General features: G+C 37.5%; 1 protein-coding gene across 7 annotated transcripts in view; it reads left to right on the top strand.

The window, feature by feature from the left end:
- The first annotated feature begins 1,055 nt into the window (after positions 1-1,055).
- The window catches only part of LOC137027789 (complement factor H-like), a 122,050-nt gene continuing 95,225 nt past the window's right edge, over positions 1,056-27,880 (top strand). For 2 of the 7 annotated variants that reach the window (XM_067396299.1, XM_067396301.1), the window contains exons 1-11: positions 1,056-1,130; positions 1,362-1,483; positions 1,672-1,839; positions 1,932-2,037; positions 2,138-2,214; positions 2,365-2,547; positions 12,974-13,141; positions 16,917-17,111; positions 17,189-17,362; positions 23,617-23,784; positions 23,865-24,041. In XM_067396299.1, coding sequence (XP_067252400.1) covers positions 1,414-1,483; positions 1,672-1,839; positions 1,932-2,037; positions 2,138-2,214; positions 2,365-2,547; positions 12,974-13,141; positions 16,917-17,111; positions 17,189-17,362; positions 23,617-23,784; positions 23,865-24,041 — 1,486 coding nt within the window. In that variant the 5' untranslated portion in view covers positions 1,056-1,130; positions 1,362-1,413. Of the gene's footprint in view, positions 1,131-1,361; positions 1,484-1,671; positions 1,840-1,931; positions 2,038-2,137; positions 2,215-2,364; positions 2,548-12,973; positions 13,142-16,916; positions 17,112-17,188; positions 17,363-23,616; positions 23,785-23,864; positions 24,042-27,880 lie in introns of those variants that run through there. The other 5 variants (XM_067396295.1, XM_067396296.1, XM_067396297.1 and 2 more) reach the window with 5 other exon arrangements.

The raw sequence follows: 27,880 nt of genomic DNA, 5'->3' as shown, positions 1-27,880 counted from the left end.
TACAAATTGACACGCTTTAGTAGGAAAGACTTCTCAGAAAGTTTCAGTCATAATCAAGGTGTTATTTGATTCTGATCAAACCTATCCAATAGGAACAGACTTGTTGGAGTGGCTTTGGATGGCAACATGCCCAGTGCATTGTGGGTGTCTATGTTTTCCTATTGCCTCTTTCCTATTTTTCTCTAGTTAGGTAGCAGCAATTTAAAAAAAAAAAAAAAAAAAAAAAATTGAACACAAAGGCAGCTAAGTTTTATTGAAACCCATTTTGCCAGCGCACAAGTCTCTCTTGACTAGGGCCAGAAGCAATCATCGCGCACACGCGCCTTTACTGTAACGGTTGTATCAATTTGCAGGTCCCAAACGGACCCGCCGCAGAGGTAAGGTTTTAATCACGGATGCGGAGCGGATGCAGCGCGGAGCCAAGGCGGGTCCGCGATCCGCCTTCGTTACAGATCCGTCACTGCGCGCAAGTGGACTCCGATACGGGTCCGTTCGCGGCAGAGGTGTATAGTCCAGGGGTCAGAAAGTAAAAGTCCTGCCATATTTTTTTTCCACCCGCTGAAGCGGTGTTAAAGTTAATGAGATAAATAAGTGATTAATTGAGTGATGATTGAGCATTATTGAAGACACCTGATGATAACAAGCAGAATCACCAAAGGAGAAAATCACAATTTTTAAGACGCCATCACAGAGATCAGGGTTTGCTTTAGTTGGGCTCTTGACCCTTGCCTTTTTAATGTTAGAACATTAAACTTTCTGAGCCCTGGACTTTCCACCTCTGCGTGATGCCTCTACCGCCGAGTCCTTTTGCTGTGTGGGTCAGATCGGATGCGAAAAAATCAGATCTTGTGTGGATTTTTGTGTTTACATGTATGCAATTAATTCCGATCTGTGTCAGCTGTGAGCAAAAGATAAAAATTTGTTGTGCCAGTATAAACGCAGCCCTACTTTCTGACCCCTGGACTTTCCACCTCTGTTGAAATGTTTAAAAGTTCAAAAGTGTTGTGAATTTTCTTCAGTCTCACTCATGTGACAGATTCATTCACAACATAATCATACTTTATAATTTGATTCAAGAAGAACATGATCCAGTGAAAAACATTAACAGGATAAAGCTACAGAGTTCAGAAGTGAACATGCCAATTATTTTGGATTATTTGTTTCCTGTTCATATGTTGCATAAATATGGCTCAAGATTGACTTCTCTAAAGTAACTGGACTTTGGTGTATCTAAATAATGGCAAATATGAATTGCTGCATCATTTTTACAGGAAATATTGCTTGTGCACAGAGTGGTCTGATGTAAGAAAAAACTCTTTTTGACTTTAGTAAATTATTAACTTGTTGTTGATCTCCATCAGACAAGAGTATCAGAGACAAACCAAAAAAAGATAACTGTGAACTGAGCTCAAAATGAGAGTTCCAGTAAAACTCCTCGGCTTCGTCTTTTGGTTGTTTTTCTTTAATTGTGGGCAGTGTCGAGGCAAGTAATTTTTTGTTGTTATCTATTTGAAAGTCTTTTTCATTTAGATTTTATTGACTTGAACATAAATGTTATATTACATGCACTTCTCAAACTGTAGCTCTAGAGACTGTTGACTAGTTGTTCATGTACTTCAGCATTTAACATGACAGTTATGTCTTTGTGTAATGATTGTTTGTGCTTGTCAGACTGTCTTCGAGAGGATATCAAATATGAAAACACAGAACCAGCTGCGAAAGCTTCATACAGTGATGGTGAAACAGTGAGACTGTACTGCATGACAGGCTTTACTGGCATGTATAGATTAAAGTGTGAAGAGGGAACATGGGACACAATCGTTGAGCGAAAATGTGCAAGTGAGAAAATTGTCAATATGATCACCACATCATTTTATTGGTAATTAAATCATTGCCGTTTATGCAGAGTAAACCTTGTTTGATTCCTGCAGAGAAAAAATGCAGTCACCCAGGAGACGCACCGAATGGTGATTTTAAACTTACAGCAGGGTCAGAGTTTGTTTTTGGAGCAACAGTGTTGTACACTTGCAAGAAAGGGTAAATGTGCTTTATGCATTTTATTCTAATAAATGAAATGTATACTATCCTTTTAACATTCTTTGTACTTGTAAAAAGTGTAAAAACACTGTGTTCACAGATTTGAAATGACAAGCAGAATCAACCAGCGTACCTGCAGAGCTCAAGGATGGGATAATACTGTCCCTGTCTGTGAGGGTAAGCTTTCATGAAAGTCAGGATTTTTTTTCTTTTAATTATCTCCGTCCTTCTGACAGTGACACATACGCTACATTATTCAAGAGAAGTATAATTTTAGTGATTAGTTTGTTGGTTTCTTTTTTTCATATTTATTTATTTTTTGGCTAGCTGTGAAATGTCCAGCCATTCGCACAAATGCGTTTGTGACTGCATCAGGCAACACAGAAGAGGGAAGTTATGGTGATGTTATCCACTTTGAGTGTGTATCTGCTGACAAAAAGATAGACGGAAGTAGTGACATTCACTGCACAGAGACGGGCGACTGGAGTAACTCTGTTCCAACATGCAAAGGTTCATTCTATTGTTTAATTTTTTTGTTTTTCCGTATCTTTACCCAGTGATCACAAGAGGTTTATAGTCAGAGGTGGGTAATCCAGGGGTCAGAAAGTAAAAGTCCTGCCATATTTTTATCTCATCCACTGAAGCATTAATGAGATAATTAAGTGATAAATTGAGTGATGGTTGAGCATTATTGAAGACACCTGATGATAACAAGCAGAATCACCAAAGGAGAAAATCACAATTTTTAAGTTACCATCACAGAGGTCAGGGTTTGTTTTAGTTGAGGTCTTGACCCTTGCCTTTTTAATATTAATATTGTTAATATATTAATTATATTAATTTAATATTTTGTTTGGGTAGTTTTAACTGCATTAAAACCAACCAGAAAAGCAAAGTTAAAAGATGATCAGGTGTTGTTGGTTATGTTTTTACATAATCATTATTTGATCTGAACTCATTTAAAGCCCAATCTCTGAGTTATATTTACATTATTGATTACAGCAGAAGATCAGCTTTATCAATACAAATTTTTTTTAGAGTTCTGATTTAAAAAAAAAATTCAGAGCTCTTTTAAACACACAAACATCAAGAATCATCCTGTGAATCTCAACAGTGGTGGCCATCATAAAGCATGTTGCAGTGCATTCTGGGTGGCACCAATCAAAATTCATCCATGCCTCCCATCATGCATTGCTGCATGAATAAATTATGAGCTGAATTGTCTTAGTAATTTTCTTTATTCTCACTATTAAAATGTTGCTGTTTTTCTGTGACTTTTTAGTAGCTTGTTTTCTAATGTTCAGAGTTGATCTGTTGATCAGAATATGTCGCTGTCCCATGAAAACCACGTATGTCCATTATGCCGATTTTTTTATTTTTCGACGGATTTAATGTCCAGGTTCATTTCCGTATACAGTATGCTTCACATATCTAAATGGCCAATGAAAAGTTGTGAAATCATGTCATCTGATTTTCACGTATATCCATTTGGTGTCAAAGCTGTCAATCAAGCCGCGTATCTCCCGCCCTGTGGAAGCATCTCGCCGGTCTCGTGAAGTTTCATCGAAGCTCAGCACTGGATAGCCGAATAACACTGTGAGGTAAAGTATCAGCAAACGTTTGTTTTTGACAACTGTTCTCAAGTAAATGTTTCCCCCCTGACGCCAGACGTACGTCTAGGAGTGACAAAATTACGGTAGGACTGTGCAAACAAAGTATCTGTCTAGCATTACCATGTCAGTGTATTGATTCATTGTCCCTTCATAGTTTGGAAGAGACATTTAATAAATTGATAATTAATATTAAATAAACTAAGCGTATTTAATAAACTAAGACGTAGGCTATTTAATAAACTGAGCGTATTCATCTGTCAATATGAAACGCGACTTGGCCATTCTAATTAATGATCGGAAGAATGCGTATCGACCACCGTTACTGTAAAATATGCACGTATGTCCATTTAAACTAAATTTTGGTCAAATGTGGATTATATCATTACACTGGCAAGAATATGGTTACATGTAAAGATGCCGTACCAAGTATGACAACACTACATTCAACTGCAAAATACGCCGTTTTTTTCACTTCCTGAAAGTAACAGTTTTGGACATACGTGAGTTTCATCGGGCATCAACGATATGTTGCTTGTCACCGTTGTTGAGATTCACAGGATGATTCTTGATGTCTGTGTGTGCATGGTGTAACCCTGACTGAAACTTACAATCCATAGAAAGAAAAAACTATTTTTGGCATATTTACCCTTCCAGTAAAACTGTTAGTGTGAAAACAGTGATAGAAAATTGAGGGAAATAAAATGCTTTAGTAATTTGCATGTTACTGATATAATTAATTACTGCAGCAACATTTATCCAATTAGAGTTAGAATCTGCACTGCAGGTGTAGATAGTCCAATTGCGGGTGATCAGCAATGATGCTGACTCCGCCCACTGTGAGACGCAGACGAGATAGAGAAGAAACAGAAACGCATGAAAACGAAGCTTAAGAATTCTGAGTTAAAACTATCTAATTTTGAGAAATAATTAGTGAACAACTACAAAACAAAGTATATAAAAGTTATTTAGAGTTAAATTGCTTACCGAAATTTGAGTAGTTTAGTGAAAGAGCTTGTTGTGGCCTTGTTGATCCGGAGCCTCGAGCCAAAGTTGGTCACCGTCGTCACCGTAGTTCGTGGTGCAATCTGGAAAAGAAAAATTAACAAAACACTTAATTCAAAGGAATCGGCCAGTTTTGTTGTATGTGTAGAAGTTTGGATTTTCCGCTGTGATTCACGCGCATGGTGAGGATTCATCAAGCCGCATTGAGAGAGAAAAGAAAGATGGCGAGCCCCCCAGACTGAATTTGGATCTCTGGTTTCCTATCATCTTATCCACTTCGTGATATCGTTTGTTTTTTTTCCTTCTGAACTCTGATGGACTCAGGTATATTTTTTTTTTACTGAATTTATCGAATGGACTATTTTTCTAATATTGAATGGACTGAGGTATATATCTTTCTGAACTGAGGTGAACACTATTTACAATTTGTTTTGTTTATGTATATATTTCTGAAAAGTGTTATTTGGTTATATAACGTTACACATTGTAAATTTTGAGGTAACCATTCATGTGAATGGATATTGAATCATCTTGGTTAAAGTATTGATTTGAGTTGCATTTGAAGGAAGAGAGTCAAATTACAGTAAAGACAGGAGAATTAGAAATCTTAAAATTGAAACTAAACATATTAATCTAAAAAAATATATATATATTTAAATTAGAAAACCAATAATTTTCAAACCTAAGCCAGGAGAAAGAAAAGAGGGAAATTATCAATCAAAGAGTCAACAAAGGAAAGGTTTTGTTGAATTCATTTTATTTGTGTTTTTTTTTTTTTTTTTGTGGTTTATTAATTTCTTTCAAGTAAGAACTTGATTATAGTTGGTCATATTGTATTTTTTGTTTCCCATTTTTGTTAAAAGTTGACATTTCATCGGGTTTATCTTTGTCATTTATCATTTACTGATCATCATATCAACATTTCAATCAGAAAGAAAAAAAGAAAATACATAATAGCAAATAGAACAACATCTGAAATCCCAAACTTGTGTGCTGTGTATGCTTTGCCTCCTTCGAGCTTCGTATCTTCTGATCGGCCCATTGATCCAGCTCAGTGCATTGGAAAATTTAACTACTACTTGTTGGCATTGAGTCAAACATTCAGCTAACACTGTTCGTGCCTACTACTAACGAGCAGGTGTTACATAAATAGTGGCGAGCCAGCAGCCAGGAGGCAAAGAGAAACGCACACATTAACTTTTATTTTTGATTGTATAAATTCCCTTTCAAGAAAAATAAGTGTACAAGTAAAACAAAATGGAAGTTATAGAGGAAAAGGGTGTAAAAGTCCCTAATGCAATCATAATTAGTGGCATAACTGAAACTGAAGTGGATGAGGAAATATTGGACTTTGTAAAGCAGTATGGGTCAATTAACAGAATCATCCCAATCAGTGATCCTTGCCTAGAATCACAGAAGTCCTTGGTAGTTGAGTTCAGCTCTGGACTAGCAGTCCAAACCCTTCAGACAGTGTTTCCATATGTCCAGCATGCAAAGAATAATCCTGATGTCTCTTTCCATGTGACAGCTTTATCAAGTGCCTACGTCAAGAGGTTTGGACGAAACACAACCCAAACTTACCTTAACGAGCTGAAAGAATTGGCCAGTCGCAGTGGAGAGAATTTTGAGGATGTCTTGAAGGGCATGTTAGCTCATATTCATGAGACAGTGGTGCCAAAGCCATGTCCTTTACCTGTCCTTGCTGAAGTTGATGACACCTCACCTGCTCATTCAGCAGACCCATCCTTGACTGAGTCCCCCCTCAAGCAGTCCCAGGTAACAGCAACTGCTACACAACATCACTCTGTTCCACTAGTGTCAGCCACAAGCCCAGGCTCCCCGTCAATCACTGTCAGTGATTTAAATCCACCTGGAGTGCAGAAAGTTGTGGTGGAGCATCTTGTATGCACCAGTGATTTAGCCATACCTGGAAACTCACCATTACGGCTCCGTGTTTTCTCTGGGCGAACTCCCCATCCACCCAACGAGGTTGATTATGAGACTTGGCGCACTAGCGCTGAACTACTTTTCCAAGACCCAACAGTCTCTGATTTCCACAGAGTGCGCAGGATCTGTGAGAGCCTTCTTTCCCCAGCAGCAGACATAGTAAAATCTGTTGGCCCGGCGGCATCTCCTTCAACTTATATTCAGCTTCTTGATTCTGCTTTCGCGCCAATTGAGGATGGCGATGAGTTATTCGCCAAGTTCCTGAACATATTCCAGAACCCGGGAGAAACCCCATCTGCTTACTTGCAACGATTGCATGTTGCGTTACAGACCACCATGCGCCATGGTGGAGTCCTTGGCTCAGAAGTTGACAAGCATCTGCTGAAGCAGTTTTGCAGAGGATGTTGGGAAAATTCTCTGATTCTAGAGTTGCAGTTAGAGCAGAAAAGGCATGCTCCCCCATCCTTTGCAGAGCTAATGACCTTATTAAGAACCGAGGAGAGCAAGCATGCTTCCAAAAGTGCGCGAATGAAGCAACAACTGGGAGGTGTTAAGCAGCGTGCCATAATGCAGTCTCAAACAGCCGCTAGAGATGATATGACTCAATTTAATTCTGTCACTGCTCAGTTGGCCAGTCAGATAGCAGAACTCCAAAATCAGCTTGCATTGTTAACTTCGAAGCAGTCTAAAGACAAACCAAACCCCAAGTTGAACACTTGCAAGTCCTCAAGTAAGCAGAGTGCCATCAATCCTAAAGGAAAACCCAAAGTCCAAGACAAGTCCCAACCAGTTAGACCAAAACCAGGCTATTGCTTTCGGTGTGGAGAGGATGGGCACATTGCCAGTTCTTGTTCCAATGACCCAAATCCAGCCTTGGTGTCAGAGAAGCGGGATGAGCTTGCAAAGAGACAACGTGAATGGGACTTGCGGAATGGCTATACTAAGCCACATTTAAACTGACAGCAGTTCCTGTTGTGGGACAAATGGGAACTGGGATTGAATCAAGGTGTCCCAAGTCTTTTAGGGCACTGTCAGCCCACGCACAAGCGAGGTCGCGACAATCTGTTTTACCTAAGGGGTTAATTGGAGCAAAATGCACTGCGCAAGTGGATGTTGCAGGAGTAATTTGTGACTGCTTGCTTGACACTGGTTCACAGGTCACAACCATCACAAAATCCTTTTACAATGAGAACCTGTTCGATCAGCCAATTCATTCTTTAAATGATCTTTTGGAAGTTGAGGGGGCAAATGGTCAAAACGTCCCCTACCTTGGCTATGTCAAGCTGACCATCACTTTTCCCAAGGACTTTGTGGGAGTTGACACAGAGGTACTTACTTTAGCTTTGATTGAAGGCTGAGAAGTAGAAGAAAGATCAGGGACAGAGTTGATTGGCACAAACACCTTGGATAACCTGTACAAAGACTTTTCACGGCAAGAAATTAGATATTTTTCTCCTATTTATGGATATAAGCAAGTGCTAAAGATTCTGGAATTGTGCCAGAGGCAGAATGTAGAAGGAAATGTTGGACTAGTGCGACTATCTGAAAACCATTCGCAGGTGATACCTGCTGGACAAAGTGCAGTTCTTTGTGGAAAGGCCTCTGTTGCTGTATCCCATTTAGATAAATGGGTAGTTGTCGAACATCCATCTTTTTCCCCTCTGCCTTGTGGCTTGATAGTTAAGACATGCATGGTCACGCTTGAAGACAAGAGACATTGCCACTTACCTGTTGTAGTCGCCAACCCTACCACACATGACATCAAAATCCCTCCTAGATGTGTTTTAGCTGAATTAAAGGCAGTTCAGTCCATATGTTCAGAGGAGTGTAATGACCATGATAGCAAACCAAGCTTCATTCCAAAGTCCACTCTTGAGTTTAATTTTGGTGATTCTCCCATCTCACCAGAATGGAAGAGTAGGCTTACCAAACGGCTTCAAGGAATGCCAGAAGTATTTTTCTTACATTCCCAGGACTTTGGATGCACTGATAAGGTCAAACATCAGATAAATCTTGTGGATGAAACACCCTTTAAACATCGGGCAAGACCCATACATCCAGAAGATCTGGAAGCTGTGAAGCAGCACCTTCAGGAGTTACTTGATGCAGGAGTTATACGAGAATCTCAGTCTCCCTTCTCCTCTCCCATTGTTGTGGTCAGAAAAAAGAGTGGTGACATTCGATTATGCATTGACTATCGGAAATTAGATCAAAAGACCATCAAGGATGCGTATGCACTCCCCAAACTTGAAGACACGTTCATGGCCTTAACGGGGTCCAAGTGGTTTTCGGTACTTGACCTAAAATCTGGTTATTACCAAATTGAGGTTGAAGAAACTGACAAAGCAAAAACAGTTTTTGTATGTCCGTTAGGATTTTATGAATTCAACCGTATGCCACAAGGGGTTACTAACGCCCCAAGCACATTTCAAAGAATAATGGAAAAGTGTATGGCAGACATCAATCTTCGCGAAGTCCTTGTCTTTATAGATGACATAATTGTCTTTTCCAAGGATTTGGAGGAACACGAGGAAAGGCTGGTCAGAGTCCTAAACAGGCTTAAAGAATATGGTCTTAAACTTGCGCCAGAGAAATGCGTTTTTGCACAAACCTCAGTCAAGTACCTCGGCCATATAGTGTCAGACCAGGGAGTGAAAACTGATCCCGATAAAGTGGCCGCTGTCAAAACCTGGCCGATTCCTAAAAATCTGAAAGAACTCCGCTCCTTTCTTGGGTTTGTTGGATATTACCGACGTTTCATCAAAGATTTCTCCAAGAAGGTGAAGCCTTTAAATGAGTTAACTTCAGGGTATCCCCCTACCCGTCGGATCATTAAGGAGCTCACAACTGCGCCAGTATTGGCCTTCGCTAACCCCAGGTTACCATACATTCTGCATACTGATGCAAGCACATCAGGTCTGGGCGCTGCTTTGTATCAGGAGCAGGATGGACAAGTTAGAGTTATCACCTATGCAAGCCGAGGGCTTTCGAGTAGTGAGTCCAAGTACCCTGCCCACAAATTAGAATTTCTGGCACTTAAGTGGGCAGTGGTCGAAAAGTTCCATGATTACCTCTATGGAGGCATATTTACAGTGGTGACAGACAGTAACCCCCTTACCTATGTTCTTTCCACCGCTAAACTTGACGCAACTGGGTATAGGTGGTTAGCTGCACTCTCGACCTACAATTTCAAATTACAGTACAGGTCGGGGAAGCAGAATGTTGATGCAGATGGGCTGTCTCGTCGACCTCACGCAAAGCTCCCAGCTGATGATGTCTCTCTGAAAGAACAAGCCCGCATTCTTGATTTCACTGAACAGCTTACTATGAATTCTGGTGAACCTGAAATTAGTGATGATGTGGTAAAAGCCATCTGTGACAGTCGTCTCATTCAATGGCCGGAGTGTCCAAACGACTTACCTGCTTCCTTCGTCAGTTCCTTGGCGATGCACGAAACTGCTGTACCTGATGCTTATGCACAGGAAGATCAATGCGGAGGACTACCGACCATTTCTCACCTCTCCCCTTCTGAAATTCAAAGTGCACAGTTAGCCGATCCTTGTATCAGAGAAGTTATTGAACAACTTCGAACCGGGGAAACTCCTTCTAGTACCTTACGGGCTGCTCTTCCCAGATTACCTTACCTCCTCAGAGAGAAAGACCGCCTGGTGTTTCGCGGTGGAATCCTATACAGAAGAAGGAATTTTGATGAGAAAACTACCTACCAACTGGTCTTACCTGAAAAGTTCCATCTAGATGTTCTTAGGTCCATGCATGATGACCTCGGACATATGGGTGTTGATCGTACACTAGATTTAGTTCGCAACAGATTCTATTGGCCCAAGATGGCATCAGATGTTGAGCACAAAGTCAAGACTTGTGGACGGTGCATACGAAGGAAGACCTCACCTGAAAAGGCTGCACCTCTTGTGAATGTTTCAATAACTCGTCCCTTGCAACTTTTGTGCATGGATTTTCTATCTCTAGAGCCTGACCGTAGTAACACCAAAGATGTGTTAGTAATTACTGACCGCTTTACTAAATATGCACTTGCGATCCCAACCCCTAACCAGAAGGCCAAAACTGTTGCGAAGTGCCTGTGTGTCTTTCTGAACTGAGGTGAACACTATTTACAATTTGTTTTGTTTATGTATATATTTCTGAAAAGTGTTATTTGGTTATATAACGTTACACATTGTAAATTTTGAGGTAACCATTCATGTGAATGGATATTGAATCATCTTGGTTAAAGTATTGATTTGAGTTGCATTTGAAGCAAGAGAGTCAAATTACAGTAAAGGCAGGAGAATTAGAAATCTTAAAATTGAAACTAAACATATTAATCTAAATATATATATATATATTTAAATTAGAAAACCAATAATTTTCAAACCTAAGCCAGGAGAAAGAAAAGAGGGAAATTATCAATCAAAGAGTCAACAAAGGAAAGGTTTTGTTGAATTCATTTTATTTGTTTTTTTGTTTTTTGTTTTTTGTGGTTTATTAATTTCTTTCAAGTAAGAATTTGATTATAGTTGGTCATATTGTATTTTTTGTTTCCCATTTTTGTTAAAAGTTGACATTTCATCGGGTTTATCTTTGTCATTTATCATTTACTGATCATCATATCAACATTTCAATCAGAAAGAAAAAAAGAAAATACATAATAGCAAATAGAACAACATCTGAAATCCCAAACTTGTGTGCTGTGTATGCTTTGCCTCCTTCGAGCTTCGTATCTTCTGATCGGCCCATTGATCCAGCTCAGTGCATTGGAAAATTTAGCTACTACTTGTTGGCATTGAGTCAAACATTCAGCTAACACTGTTCGTGCCTACTACTAACGAGCAGGTGTTACAATACAATTTATTATTATTATTTTTTTTTTTTGTTATAAGAACAACTTTTTTTTAAAAAAAAAATCTATATTGTAAAAGCTCGTCTTCTGCTGTAGTATCACAGTGCTGCTGTCAATAATGTAAATCTAACTCAGAGATTGGGCTCTAAAAGAGTTTGGTGATTCAGATCTAACAATTATGTGAAAACATAACCAACACCTGATCATCTGTTAACTTTGCTTGTCTGGTTGGTTTTAATGCAGTTAAAACTGCTCAAACAAAATCTGACATTAGAAAGGCAAGGGTCAAGAGCTCAACTAAAGCAAACCCTGACCTCTGTGATGGTGTCTTAAAAATTGTGATTTTTCTCCTTTGGTGATTCTGCTTGTTATCATCAGGTGTCTTCAATAATGCTCAATCATCACTCAATTAATCACTTATTTATCTCATTAATGCTTCAGTGGGTGGAATAAAAATATGGCAGGACTTTTACTCTTTGACCCCTGGATTACCCACCTCTGTGTATAGTCCAGGGGTCAGAAAGTAGAAGTCCTGCCATATTTTTCATTCCCCCCACTGAAGCAGTGTTAAAGTGATAAGTGATAAATTGAGTGATGATTGAGCATTATTGAAGACACCTGATGATAACAAGCAGAATCACCAAAGGAGAAAATCACAATTTTTAAGTTACCATCGTGGAGGTGAGTGTTTGCTTTAGTTGGTCTCTTGACCATTGACTATTAATGTTAAGATTTGTTTGAGCTGTTAACTGAGTTGTAACAGCCAGACAAGCAAAGAGAAAAGATGTGCAGGTGTTGGTTATGTTTTCACATAATTGTACTTTTACCTGAACTCATTTAGAGCCCAATAGATTTACGTTATTGATTACAGCAGCAGCATTTCTATATAAGATCAGTTTTATCAATATAATCTGAGGGATTTTGCAAAAGGTGTTCTGATCAAAAAATTGCTTTCATTTAGAGACACAGACATCAAGAATCAGCCTGTGAATCTCAACAGTGGTGGCCATCATAAAGCATGTTGCAGTGCAATTCATCCATGTCTCCCATCATGCATTGGTGCATGAATAAATTATGAGCTGAATTGTCTTAGTAATATCCTTCATTGTCACTGTTTTTTTTTTTTTTTCTGTGACTTTTTAGTAGCTTGTTTTCTAATGTTCAGAGTTGATCAGTTAACAGCTCAAACAAAATCTGATATTAAAAAGTCAAGGGTCAAGAGCTAAACTAAAGAAAACCGTGATCTCCACGATGGTGGCTTAAAAATTGATGAAAGTGATTTTCTCCTTTGGTGATTCTGCTTGTTATCATCAGGTGTCTTCAATAATGGTCAATCATCACTCAATTAAACACTTAATTATCTCATTAACTTTAACACTGCTTCAATGGGTGGAATGAAAAATATGGCAGGACTACTTTCTGACCCCTGGACTATACACCTCTGGTGATCACAAATTTCTGAGCTTTATTCAAAGCACCACTTTAATTATTCTTGTTTCTCTCACTTTCCACACAGAGATAACATGCACAGCACCTGTTATATCAAATGGTTTTGTTGTTGAGCCAGAGGAAGAATACCAGAGGGATGCCATATTAAAATACAGATGTTCACCAGGGTTCAAGGCTAGAGAGGGAATCCCCAGATGTGTTAAATATGGCTGGACTCTGAACCCAGAATGTGATGGTAATGTATCACTGTTAAACTTGGGAAATAATACAAAAATCCTCCTATCTACATAACTTTCATTATACGAAAAACTCTGTAGTGCAATGAAACATTCTAAAATTAGATAGCCAATAGCCTTAAATTCAAAACGGAAAATTAAAGCACAAAATTGCAAGTATGTAGTTATTGAAAAATTATTTCCCATACATTCAAGAAAATGTTAGTTTGATCTTAGTTTTTAATTTTTAAAAAATATGAATGCAGTCAACACACCAATATTTGTAAAACATATGAAAATGGAACAAGATTATTTACTTCCATCTTCCTGTCATGCTGAAAGGGCCCAACTGATGTGGATTTTTTTATAACAAATATTATTATTATTTGATAACTTCAAAATTAGAAACTATTTACTACAATGATTATCAATTCAATGGATTATTTTAAAATATCGAGAATATTTAAAAAGTTCGATTATTGAGAAGGTAAAGTACTTTATTTTCCATTTTATGGAAACATATCTGTTTCACAAAATTTTGTTTCTTCATCTCTCCTTACCCTTAATCTATATTCACACTGTTAAATAATCTGATTATTTTTTAATCCAATTGGAATCTTATGTAAAATTATTGATGTCCAACACTGTGTCTCGCAACTATTCAGAATCATAACAATAAAACAGAATTAATAACATACTACCCGTATAAACCTCCCACATAATATCAATGAGTTAAGCCAATATATGATGATCATATTCTTACCATCAATCAGCTTACAGCATCTGATTATATTTTCTCTTGCTGTTCTCACCATAACAAACAGACACAGCTGTCAAGAGAAAACTAAAGTTAAAAAGTCAAGAGCCTGACTAAAGCACACACTAATCGCCACAATGGTAACATCAAATCAAACTATTACTATTACTTTCAAATAAGTAATCAACATCTAAGCATCTATTAATTCTATTAATAATATTAACATCTATTAATTCTTAATACAAACTTTTGTAGATGTATGTCAGAAATAAAGTCAGTCTGGTTAGTAATAAGTGAAGCTAATGTTGTTTGTGGAGTTGTTTAATCAGATCTTGAGAGATGTAATGTATTTTATCTCCAGTTGATTTCATCCAAGGCTGTGGCTGGAAGTAGTTCTTGTGTTTCTCTTTCCTTCAGTGATTATGCTTGTTAACAGCAGGTGTTCTTCACTAATACAAAATCATTATTCAATCACTTAATTATCTCATTACCTCCAACACTGATTAAGTGTTACATTAAACAGCCTGTAGTGTGCACATAAGTGTTCATTTCATCTGGGCAAATCCATGTGGGGCCTACATGGAAACTGGGTGCAAAACTGGCTGGGTCCCAGTTAGATAGCCCAGGTCAAACCCATTTGGGCCCCACATGGCTCTGCTGGCTGGGCAATTTGTGTCCATGCTGCTCTTTAGTTTTCTGGATTATCTGCATTAGTTTCTATGGCAATCAGAGGTGGGTAATCCAGGGGTCAATGAGTAAAAGTCCTGCCATATTTTTATTCCAAAACTAAAGAGCATTATTGATTTTAACTCTTTGACCCCTGGATTACCCACCTCTGATGGCAATGACGTTGCGTATATGCCAAAAACAACAACTGCAACACAGAGGGGTTTGCAAAACAGATGTCATCTAATCAGAGGTGGAGATTCCAGGGGTCAGAAAGTAAAAGTCCTGCCATATTTTTATCTCATCCACTGAAGCATTAATGAGATAAATAAGTGATTAATTGAGTGATGATTGAGCATTATTGAAGACACCTGATGATAACAAGCAGAATCACCGAAGGAGAAAATCACAATTTTTAAGTTACCATCATCGAGGTCAGGGTTTGTTTTAGTTGAGCTCTTGAAAGTGCTTATTTCCTTTGGTGATTCTGCTTGTTATCATCAGGTGTTTTCAATAATGTTCAATTATCACTCAATTAATCACTTATTTATCTCATTAATGCTTCAGTGGGTGGAATAAAAATATGGCAGGACTTTTACTTTCTGACCCCTGGAATGTCCACCTCTGCATCTAATTCATAACATGAAGATGTGCAGCAGCAGAAACAAGGAGGCTTGTAAGAGCAGCTTTATTTCCTCCCACATAGCAACATTGTGTCGGCCCAGATCCGGCCCAGATCTGGCACATGTGGCATGATGATCTGGCCCACATGCTGCAATGAATTTCGGTCCTTGTGTGGGCCGTTTCTGTTTGCCAGATCTGAGCCACAAGCAAGCCACAGCAATGCCACATATCAGCCAAGAGCACAGAAATAAACCAGAACTGTACCTTATCTGATCCACAAAATCTGTGTATATTAAATATGGAGTCATCTGAGCCTTAATAAGCCTGTTATCAAGCAGAATCACTGAAGGAAAGAAGAGAACAGAAAAAGAGACGAGCAGAAACACAAGAACTATGACTGACTTCAGCCACAGCCTTAGATGAAATCAACTGAAGATGAAAGACAATAAACCTCTCAAGATCTCAACAGAGGAGGATTAAACAACTCCACAAACAGCATCACCAGCTTCACTTATCACTAACCAGATTGACTTTATTTATGTTAGACATCTACAAAAGTTGTTATTGAGAATTAACTGAGGTTTAACTCTAATGTGTTTCATTTGAAAGTCACCATAATGGTGAACCATAATACTGCTTGTCTCTTTTTCTGTTCTCTTCTTTCTCTCTCTTGTTCAGTGATTCTGCTTGATAACAGTTAGATTTTATTTCTGTCATACATCAACAAAAGTTCTTATTGAGAATTAACACATATTTAGATGTTAATGTTTTAATGAACATTTAGTTAGAAGTCACCATGATGGTGAAAAGCATTTCCTTTAGTTGGGCTCTTCACTCTATTTGTTCACATTAGTTTATCTCTGACTGTATCAGCTTTGTGTTTGTAGAGCACATTTGTTATGATCAGAGAAACTATGATCTGAGCTGTGTTTAGTCAGAGATTTAGACTCTAAATGATATCAGGCCATCACATGATGATTATATCATCAAATTATATTGTGACCAGATCCTATTGTCTCTGACCATAATAAATGTGCTTTACAAACACAAAGTTGGAGCAGCCAGAAAACAATTAATAATGAAAGGTGATGAGTCAAGAGCCCAACTAAAGCAAACGCTGACTTATTTCATGGTGACTTGAAATGAAACATTCCATAAAACATCTCTCTTTCCTTCAATGATTTTGCTCATTAACATCAGGTGTCTTCAATAATGCTCAATCATCACTCAATTTATCACTTAATTATCTTGTTAACTTTAACACCGCTTCAATGGGTGGAATGAAAAATATAGCAGGACTTCTACTTTCTGACCCCTGGACTATACACCTCTGCCCAGATAGTATCAATGATCAAAATAACGTTGAATCAGTGTTAATGTGTCAACGGTAACGACATTGAATCAATATCACTTTTGCACCCTCCATTAATGTTGAATCAATGTTAAATTTCAACAAAAAAATCAATGGTAATGGCATTGAATCAGGGTTACAATGTTATGTTGGTTCAACATCATGCTTAAACTGGTGACATGCTTCATGCTGCAATGCATGCTGGGAGTCATGAGTTGTATACTATGGTGGCTCCCAGCATGCATTGCAGCATGAAGCATGTCACCATTGTTGAGATTCATATGCTGATTCTTGATGTCCTGGGAAAAAATTGAATTTCTTGTGATTTAGTCTTTTATAAATGTGTTTGGACTGACAGTGTGAATGTAGTCTTAGATGTGCATTATTGTCTATACAGAAATAATGTGTGAGCTTAAATCAATAAAATTTGGAGTACAGCAGATCAACCCAGAGGGAAAAACTATTTTCAGAGCTGGAGAAAGTGTGGAGATCACCTGCACTGAAAGATACCGGATCATTGGTACAAAACAAATCATCAGATCATTTAAATGTCAAGAGAACGGGGAGTGGGATCATCAGCCGGTTTGTGAGGGTGAGATTGTAGAGAAACTCTTCTGTATTAGGAGCTGAACTTACTGTGTTATTAAAATATTGTGAATCTTGTTTCAGAGATTAGATGTGTAGTTCCACGTGACCAGCATGTGTATGACCCACACTCTTACTTCTGGGGAGATATGACATTGGGAACAAAAAAATCTTACTATTGCTATGATGAGGGTCAATATAAGAGAGGAGTGGCCACATGCACACGAGACGGATGGAATCCAAAACCACTGTGTGCTGGTATGTGCTGATTTAGCCTACAAAAATATACTGTGAGGTAACATCGCTCAAAGTCAACACTTTTCCCTACATTAGTTCACTAATATAGTACACTTGATAGAGAGAATGAAAAGAAGTGAGTGAATTCAGACACTGATGAACACCTGATAAGCAGAATCACTGAAGGACAGAGAAACAAGACCAGAAAAAAGACGAGCTGAAACACAAGAACTACAACTGACTTCACCCACACTGAGTGTGAAACCAGTTCGACATTATTTCTTTCATACATATACAGAAGTTCTTGTTGAGAATTAACAGATTTGGATGTTGATCTTTTATTGAAAATAAAAGAGTATTGAAGTTTGCAGTCACCATTGTGGTGACCAGTGTCTGCTTTAGTTGGGCTCTTGACTCTTTTATATTAGCTTTCTCTGGCTGTTGTAACTGGATGTTTATGAAACACATTTGTTACAGAGAGAAAAGAACAACAGCTATTTAGGAGAGTATATAAATCCTATAATGCATAAAATATTTTGAGCTTCTGCATAACTTGCACATCAGAGACATCAACAATCAGAATATGAATCTCAACAATGGTGACATCCAAAAGTTTAATGCTGCAATGCATGCTGTGTGCCAACATAGTACAAACTCCCAGCATGCACTGCAGCTAATTGGTCCTTTTTTATTGCCACCATTGTTGAGATTGATGTGCTGATTTTTGATATCTGTGTGTGTGTGTAAATAATGCTGCAGCTGTTTTTTTTTTGTTCATGAAGTTTAAAAATGAACTCTTTTTAGCTGATTGTTGTTGGAATAATGAAAAATATTAGTCTGTTAATAATGTAACATTGGATAAAATTGGTTAATTTGTCACCCAGCACTCAACGCTTTGTTTCTCCACATTTGCTTCTGCTATAACAAATGTGACTTGCTAAAAAAAAAAAAAATCAGCAGCCATAAAAAAAAAAAAAAACTGATGCATAAAAAAAATCATGGGTAAAGAGCTCAACTAAAGCAAACGCTGATCTCCTCAATGGTAACATCAAACCAAACATTTTCAACAAAACATCAACATCTAAACTTCTGTTAATTCTCAATAAGATCTTCTGTAGAAATATAGTTAATCTGGTCAGTAACAAGTGTAACAAAGGATTATATAAAGTCAGTTTTTTTTTTTTTCTTTTAATTATCTCCGTCCTTCTGACAGTGACGCATAATCTACATTATTCAAGAGAAGTATAATTTTAGTGATTAGTTTGTTGGTTTCTTTTTTTCATATTTATTTATTTATTGGCTAGCTGTGAAATGTCCAGCCATTCGCACAAATGTGTTTGTGAATGCATCAGGCAACACATACTCTCAGAAAAAACAGTACATTATTATACCTTTAGGGGTACAATGGTACAAAGGTACAAATTTGTACCTTTGTGATTTGTACCTTAAGAGACCAGTTTTGTACACTCTCAGAAAATAAAGTACAAAATTGTATGTTTAGGGTTACAATGGCATGTCACTGAGACTGTACCCTCAAGGGTACAAATTTGTACCCTTATGATTTGTACCTTAAGAGACAATTTTGTACCTTTATTTGACAGTACAAAAATTGACCCTTCAAAAAGGGTACAAAATTGTCTTTGACAGCACACAAATGTTGACTATAATGAGATATATATATATTTTACACACACACACGCTGAATTAAAATCAGAATTGATTAAATACTTTTCATTTTCATATTTTATAACATTTCATTTTAAACACATTTTTAAACATTCCATATGAGTCCATCTTGCCGGGTGTTAAAAAGTAACACTGAAGCAGTGTTAAAGTTAATGAGATAATTGATTGATGATTGAGTGGTGATTGACAATTAGTGGAGACACCTGATGATAATAAGCAGAATCACTGAAGGAAAGAGAGAAAAAAGGTGTTAATTAATGTTTTATGGAATGTTTCATTTCAAGTCACAATGAAAGAGGTCAGCGTTTGCTCTTGACTCTTTACCTTTTATTATTAATTTTTTTCTTGCTGTTCCAACTTTTTGTTTGTAAAGCACATTTATTATGGTCAGAGAAAATATGATCTGGTCACAATACAATTAGTCTAAATCTCTGACTGTGTGCTTGATATGTAGCTTTAGTATTAACAATTGATGTCCAGTGATTTTACAGCTTGAGATCCAACAATACTATGACTTTTTTTAAACCCTTAACTGTCACAGTCCCACTGGTCGGACTCCTCCCAACCAGCACACCCTTGTTTAGCACATGGTTTAGCCCAGATGAAATGAACACTACTCAGTGTGAACACTACAGGCTATTAAATGTAACACTGAATTGGTCTTGGAGTTAATGAGATAATTAGGTGATAACGAGCAGAATCACTGAAGGACAGAGAAACAACAAGAACTACAACTTCAGCCACAGCCTTCGATGAAATCAACTGAAGATAAAAGACATTAAATCTCTGAAGATCTGATCAAACATCTCCACAAACAGCATTACCAGCTTCACTTATTACTAACCAGACTGACTTTATTTCTGACAAACATCTACAGAAGCTCTTATTGAGAATTAACAGAGGTTTAGATGTTGATGATTTGTTGAAAATAATAGTTTTGTTTGATGTCACCGTGATCGAGGTCAGTCGTTGCTTTAGTTACTCTTAACTTTTTTAGTGTTAGTTTTACTGTGTCTGTTATAGCTGTTAATAATGGCAACAATGACAAGAGAAAATATGATCAGCTGCTTAATGATAAGAACATAACTGTCATGTAGTGGCTTTTTTTTTCACTCATCTAATGGCCAAGCTTTATATGAAGAAAATGTTAAGTTTGTGTTGACTCTTCTAGAAACACAATGATAAAACGGTTTTAGTCAGAAAAACTGAATGAATTTTAAAACGCATTGTACACTAAACACTTTAAAACTCCAGCAAAACTTCCTCACACACAGACATCTACAATCAGCGCATGAATCTCAACAATGGTGACATGCTTCATGCCACAATGCATTCTGGGTGCATCATGCAAAACTCATCCATGGACCCCAGAATGCATTGCAGCATGTCACCATTGTTGAGATTCATACGCTGATTCTTGATGTATGTTTGTGAGTAAATCTCACAGTAGATCAAAGTGTTTAGTATACAAACTGTTTTAAAACTCGTTCAGATTTTCTGATTAAAACTGTGCTGGATCTTTACATGAATCACATTAAAACACAGTAAGATATTGCTCATATTAAACTTAGTTATATATGTTATAAGATCAGTGAATTAAACCACAACACAGAGATTATATTCTTATCATGAAGCAGACACAGCATCAGTTTGCTTTCTCTTGTTTTTCTTGCCATAACTAAATCAGTTTCAGCAGCCAGAGAAACCCTGACATTATAAAAACAAGTCAAACTTCTCAACTAAAGTAAACTCTGATCACCATGATGGTAACATAAAAAAAATTCAATAAAACATCATCAACAAAAAAACTCTCTCTCTTAATTCTCAATAAGAGCTTCTGTATATGGAGTTGTTTAATCCTCTGTTGAGATCTGGAGAGATTTAATGTCTTCTTTTATCTTCAGTTGATTTCATCTAAGGCTGCGGCTGAAGTCAGTTGTAGTTCTAGTGTTTCGATTTTTTCTGTTCTTGTTGTTTCTTTCTTTCATTCATTCTTCTTGTTAACAGCAGCTATCTTCATTAATTCTCAATCATCACTCAATCAATGACTTAATTATCTCATTAAATCCAACACTGATTCAATGTTACATTAGTGTGTAGTGTGTAGAGTTGTGACGTTCGCGAACGAACCGATTCTTTTGAACGGCTCATAAACATGAACGATGGGAGCCGAGTCGCGGCTGGAGGGGAGCCGTTCTTTCTGTCGTTCTTTTTTCCTATGCGTGTTTCACACAGATGCACACAAATGAGCTCCTCCGCGAGACAGAACAGTTATAGGGGGAGGGGCGCACCCAGCGCAGGCCAATCCTTTATAGCGTGATGATATTAGTTATTAGTTATGCACGCATCCTTCATGTGAGTACTCCAGTGGAAAAAAACCCTGCGTTCCTCTGTCATTGGGTAGGAGCGGAGCCATGACGTGTGCACGCTGCCGTCACATGCTTTGTTTTTGATGTTTATTTGTGAGTAGGTATTGTATGAATAACATAAGTCAACGTAGCTTTACACACACACTTTGTACTAAAGGTAAATCCAAAATAGTGATGTAACTGTCTAAGCAGAGGGATTTGTGCAACCCTATGGAATATAGTCCACACATGACAAATGAGGTAATAATCAATATTTCAGAATAATTCAAACTCAGATATTGGTGTGTGATATCCGAGTTTTAATTATTTGACTACAAATCTCACCTCATCATTCCTCCCAGTAATTATTTCCAGGATAAACTGAGATGCCCCCAAGCTGGCTTCTTAAAAGTGACTAAATATTTAAAAAGAGCCAAAAGAACGGCTCTTTGAAAGGAACGGATCGCGAAGATCCGGATCCCCTCAAAGAGCCATAAATCCCATCACTAGTAGTGTGCACTCTGAACAATGTTCATTTCATGGGCCCTACATGGGCGTCCCGCCAGCAGGTTCGCGACAGTTAAAAGGTTAAAGAATAGTACTGAAGCTTCAGTATTTAAACACACACAGACATCAAGAATCGGCATATGATTCTCAAGAACGGTGACGATAAATAAATACAAAATACTGACAAACAGATCAACTCTGAACATCACAAAACAAGCTACTGTCACAACAAAACAACAGAAAAATAAAAGCAAACATGAACAATCTACGAAAATTACAGGACAATTCAGCTGCATAATTTATTCATGCAGCAATGCATGATGGGAGCCATGGATGAGTTTTGATTGGTGGCTCCCATCATGCACTGCAACATGAAGCACTTTGTTTGATTGTCACCATTGTTGAGGGTCATATGCTGATTCTTGATGTCTTTTATAACCCTTCAGCTTATAAAAGCTCTGCTGGATCTCAAGTGGTAACAGAGATTTACTGTGAAGAAATAATATAACATTTATATCACCAGTTAAAGGTGCTAGTGAGGATGTTTTGTTTTATACATTTTTGCAATATTACTTGAAACTGTCTTTACTAACTGATAAAAGACTATTTATTAGGTGCACTGAAAGGAATAATATTAATATACATCATCTGTGCACAAGGTAGGGCCTTAAAAACATCAGCCATCGTTTACGCAATGATCGCGTAAACGACTGGCCCTCTGGCTTGTCAATCACTGCCACAACGTTCCTTGTGAGAGACGTTGTGCGCTCCAGTAACTTTCCACACTCTACAGGCGCCGCATGCAGTGTATCGGGCCATTTCACAATGAAAAAACACAACAAATTATGACTGTCCTTTCCAAAGCATTGTAAACCTAAACTGATCAGCTCAGACTCACAGCACTTTTGGGAAACAAAGCTCAGATCATAGTTTCTCTGACCACAGCAAAGGTGCTTTACTAACACAAAGTTGGAATGGCCAGAGATAAATTAATGTCAATAGAGTCAAGAGCCCAACTAAAGGAAATGCTTTTCACTATCATGGTGACTTCAAACTAAACTTTCATTAAAACATTAACATCTAAACATCTGTTAATTCTCAATAAGAACTTTTGTTGATGTATGACAGAAATAAAATTAAACTGGTTAATAATAAGTGTAATAATGTTTAATGGCTGGAAGTCAGTTGTAGTTGTTGTGTCTCTTCTTCTCTTGTTGTTTCTTCAGTGATTCTGCTTATTATCATCAGGTGTCTCCACTAATTGTCAATCATCACTCAATTATCAATCAATTATCTCATTAACTTTAACACTGCTTCAGTGTTCATTTTTAACAAGATGGACTCATATGGAATGTTTAAAAATGTGTTTAAAATGAAATGTTGTAAAATGTGAAAATGAAAAGGATTTAATAAATTCTGATTTTAATTCAGTGTGTGTGTGTGTAAAATATTCCCAGAAGAGGGAAATTATGGTGATGTTATCCACTTTGAGTGTGTATCTTCTGACAAAAAGATAGATGGAAGTAGTGACATTCAGTGCACAGAGACGGGCGAATGATCACCTGCACTGAAAGATACTTGATCTTTGGTACAAAAGAATTCATCAGATCATTTACATGTCAAAATAACGGGGAGTGGGATCATGAGCCGGTTTGTGAGGGTAAGATTGTAGAGAAACACTTCTGCATTAGGAGCTGAACTTACTGTATTAAAATATTGTGAATCTTGTTTCAGTTAGTAGATGTGAAGTTCCACGTGACCAGCATGTGTATAGCCCACACTCTTACTTCAGTGGAGATATGAAATTGGGAACAAAAAAATATTACTATTGCTTGGATGGGTATCAATATAAGGAGGCCACATGCACACGAGACGGATGGACTCCAAAACCACTGTGTGCTGGTATGTGCTGATAATAAATCTTACAATTTGTGCATATAATATGAATTCAAATTATTTTGATTAATATTTTTGTTTTACAGGGAAAATGTGTGCAGCACCAAACATCCCAAATGCAGAGATTGTGGGACATCAGAGACCAGAATACAGCATCAATTCAAGGATACAATATAAATGTCATCGTGGGTTTGAACCAGAGCTGCCTGTAGAAATCACCTGTAACTCCCAGACTGAATGGACAGGCATACGGCAATGCACTGGTATGATTTTATTATTATTATTATTGATTATTGATTTTATTGATGTATTTATTTATTTATTATTTAATTATTTTTATTATAGATAATTTTGATTTTATTGAATTCTGATCAGATGATTCTCCAAAGTAAATGTAACAAAATAAAGACGCTGCATTTCAGATATGTTTAAAAGTTTTGAAAGTGTGAATCTTCTTCAGTCTCACTCATTTCCAATGCTTTATGTGAAAGATTCATTCACCACGTAATCATAGTTTATGATTTGATTCAAGAAGAACATGAGCGAGCAGTGAAAATATTACTTGTGCACAGAGTGGTCTGGAGCAAAAAAAAACAAAACAAAAAAAAAACCTCTATTTGACTTTGGTAAATGATTAACTTGATGATTACCAACTAAGCAGGAGTCAGACCAAAAACAACAACAAAAAACACCCAGATATCATTTGAATCTAATAATTGTAATGTGTCATTAACACATTCACACTTCAAACACTGCATCACTAGAGTGTGAGATCCTGCAGTAATGAAAAAGATTTTAATATGAGCGCTAAAAGTTGATGACACACACAGACAACAAGACAACAAGAATCAGCATATGAATCTCAACAATGGTGTTGTGAGATCAAAAGTGCCATGCTGCAATGCATGTTGGGTACCAGCATTGCACAATGAATAAATTATGCTCAGAGGTGGGTAATCCAGGAGTCAAAGAATAAAAGTCCTGCCATATTACTAAAACAAACCCTGACCTCGATGATGGTAACTTAAAAATTGTGATTTTTCTCCTTTGGTGATTCTGCTTGTTATCATCAGGTGTCTTCAATAATGCTCAATCATCACTCAATTAATCACTTATTTATCTCATTAATGCTTCAGTGGGTGGAATAAAAATATGGCAGGACTTTTACTCTTTGACCCCTGGATTACCCACCTCTGTTCATTTCTGAAAAACCTCTCTCACACTCTGTACTGCTCACAGCAATTGTCTCCACTGCATATTTAAGCTTCAGAAGGGACGTTGTGCATTGATACCTTGGCATTCTCCTTATAGTCCCTATAACTTTGCTTAACACTAGAGAATCCTATTTTCAAAAGATCAAAGCGTTTTCTCACTTCATTTTCCCCATACATTAAAGGTAGAGGGCCTGGCCATGTGTTTTTATCCAACACTTTGATTTTATGAAAGAGTGATTGCTCTTCATTTGTGACCATCCTTGTTTCCATGCTTTTGCATAGTGCTTCATAGAACATTGTGGGATCTATTATTTTCAGAGGTGGAAAGTCCAGGGGTCAGAAAGTAGAAGTCCTAGAATCACCAAAGGAGAAAATCACAATTTTTAAGCCACCATCGTGGAGATGAGTGTTTGCTTTAGTTGAGCTCTTGACCTTTGACTCTTAATATTAGATTTGATTGAGCTGTTAATTGTGTTGAAACAGCTAGATAAGCAAAGACAAAAAATTATCCCCAGATAGCAACACTGTGTCGGCCCAGATCCGGCCCACATCTGGCACATGCGGAATGATGATCTGGGCCACATGTGGCAGGAATGATGGCACTTGGGCGGACCGCTCCTGTTTGCCAGATCTGGACCACAAGCAGGCCACAAAAATGCCAAATGTCAGCCAAGAGCAAAGAACTGGACCTTATTTGATCCACAAAATCTGATGTAATATTTATAGAGTCATCTCAGCATTAACAAGCCAGTTTTCAAGCAGAATCACTGAAGGAAAGAAGAAAAAAAAGAGATGAGCAGAAACACAAAAACTACAACTGACTTCAGTCACAGCCTTAGAGGAAATCAACTGAAGATAAAAGACGTTAAATCACTGAAGATCTGATTAAACAACTCCACAAACAGCATTACCAGCTTCACTTATTACTAACCAGACTGACTTTATTTCTGACACACGTCTACAGAAGATCTTACTGAGAATTAACAGAAGTTTAACTCTCATGTTTGTTTCATTTAAGGTTACCATGATGGTGATTGATGCTTCAATTAGTTGGGCTCTTAACTTTATACATATATAACTGTCTTTTCTGACTGCTGTGATGGTTTGTTTATCAAACACATTAGCAGCTGCAGCACCAGAAATTGAAATCAAATCAGATGTTAGCTGTTGATGATTTTACTATAATGATGTTGATTAGATGAAAAGAACGGTTTTGCGCTATTAAGACACTAGCATTACAAACACGGTTTCTGTGGCTTGAGCTGTATTGCAGAAATTTTTATTTTTATTATTTTTTTTAAAAAGGCACTTTGAGATGACACACTAAGACATCATGAATCAGCACATGATTCTCAACTATGGTGACAATCAAAAGCATCGTGTAGCCGCAATGCATGCTGGGTACTATAGTATAAAACTCCCAGAATGCATTAGAGCATTATGCAGCTGATCTGATTGTCTAAATATTTTGTTTATTGTCACCATCGTTAAGACACATATGCTGATTACTGATATCTGTGTTTGTCAACATAGTTTTCCTTATTGTGTTTCTATTTATTTTCATCTTCCAACTGATTTCTGCAATATATCTGAATCTCTTTTTGCAGTAACATTTATATTCAATTATTATGACTTTAGTGAAGCAGGCTACTTCATGATGATTACAAAATCATCAAGAGTTAATAATGATCACATGATCATACTTCAGTTTTCTTTGCTACCACTAATGTGTTTGACAGACACACTACCACAGCAGACAGAGAAGACAAAATTTATGTTAAAAGTTAAGAGCCCAACTAATGGAAACATCAATCACCATCATGGTAACCCTAAATGAAACAAACATGAGAGTTAAACTTCTGTTAATTCTCAGTAAGAGCTTCTGTAGACGTCTGGCAGATATAAAGTCAGTCAGGGGTGCGTTTCCCAAAGCGAACTATGGTCGCAAGTTCCGTCGTTACCAATAGAGTTCAATGGGACTTACGACCATGGTTCACCAACGATGCTTTCGGGAAACGCACCCCAGGTTAGTAATAAGTGAAGCTGGTAATGCTGTTTGTGGAGTTGTTTAATCAGATCTTCAGAGATTTAATGTCTTTTATCTTCAGTTGATTTTATCTAAGGCTGTGGCTGTTGTAGTTCTTGTGTTTCCCTCTTTCCTTCAGTGATTCTGCTTGATAACAGGATTGTTAATGCTGAGATGACTCTATAAATAATATATAAATATTTTGTGGATCAGATAAAGTCCAGTTCTTTGCTCTTGGCTGACATTTGGCATTTCTATGGCCTGCTTGTGGTCCAGATCTGGCAAACAGGAGCGGTCCGCCCAAGTGCCATCATTCCTGCCACATGTGGCCCAGATCATCATCCCACATGTGCCAGATGTGGGCCGGATCTGGGCCGACACAGTGTTGCTATCTGGGTCAGGTTATGTTTTCACATATTTGTACTTTTCTATGAGCTAGTTTAGAGCTCAATCTTTAAGTTAGATTTAAATTATTGATCATAGCAGCACTGTGATTCTACAACAGAAGATCAGTTTTATCAATACAATCTGAGGGATTTTGTTTAACCCCTTAGCTGTCACAGTCCCACTGGTCAGGCGCCTCCCAACCAACACACCCTTGTTTAGCACATGGTTTAGCCCAGATGAAATGAACACTACTCAGTGTGAACACTACAGGCTGTTAAATGTAACACTGAATTGGTCTTGGAGTTAATGAGATAATTAGGTGATAACGAGCAGAATCACTGAAGGACAGAGAAACAACAAGAACTACAACTTCAGCCACAGCCTTCGATGAAATCAACTGAAGATAAAAGACAATAAATCACTGAAGATCTGATTAAACATCTCCACAAACAGCATTACCAGCTTCACTTATTAC

Source organism: Chanodichthys erythropterus, chromosome 10 (assembly GCF_024489055.1).
Source record: "Chanodichthys erythropterus isolate Z2021 chromosome 10, ASM2448905v1, whole genome shotgun sequence".
Classification (NCBI taxonomy): Eukaryota; Metazoa; Chordata; class Actinopteri; order Cypriniformes; family Xenocyprididae; genus Chanodichthys; species Chanodichthys erythropterus.
Note: the sequence above shows the minus strand (reverse complement) of the source record. Positions and strands in the feature narration are given on the sequence as shown.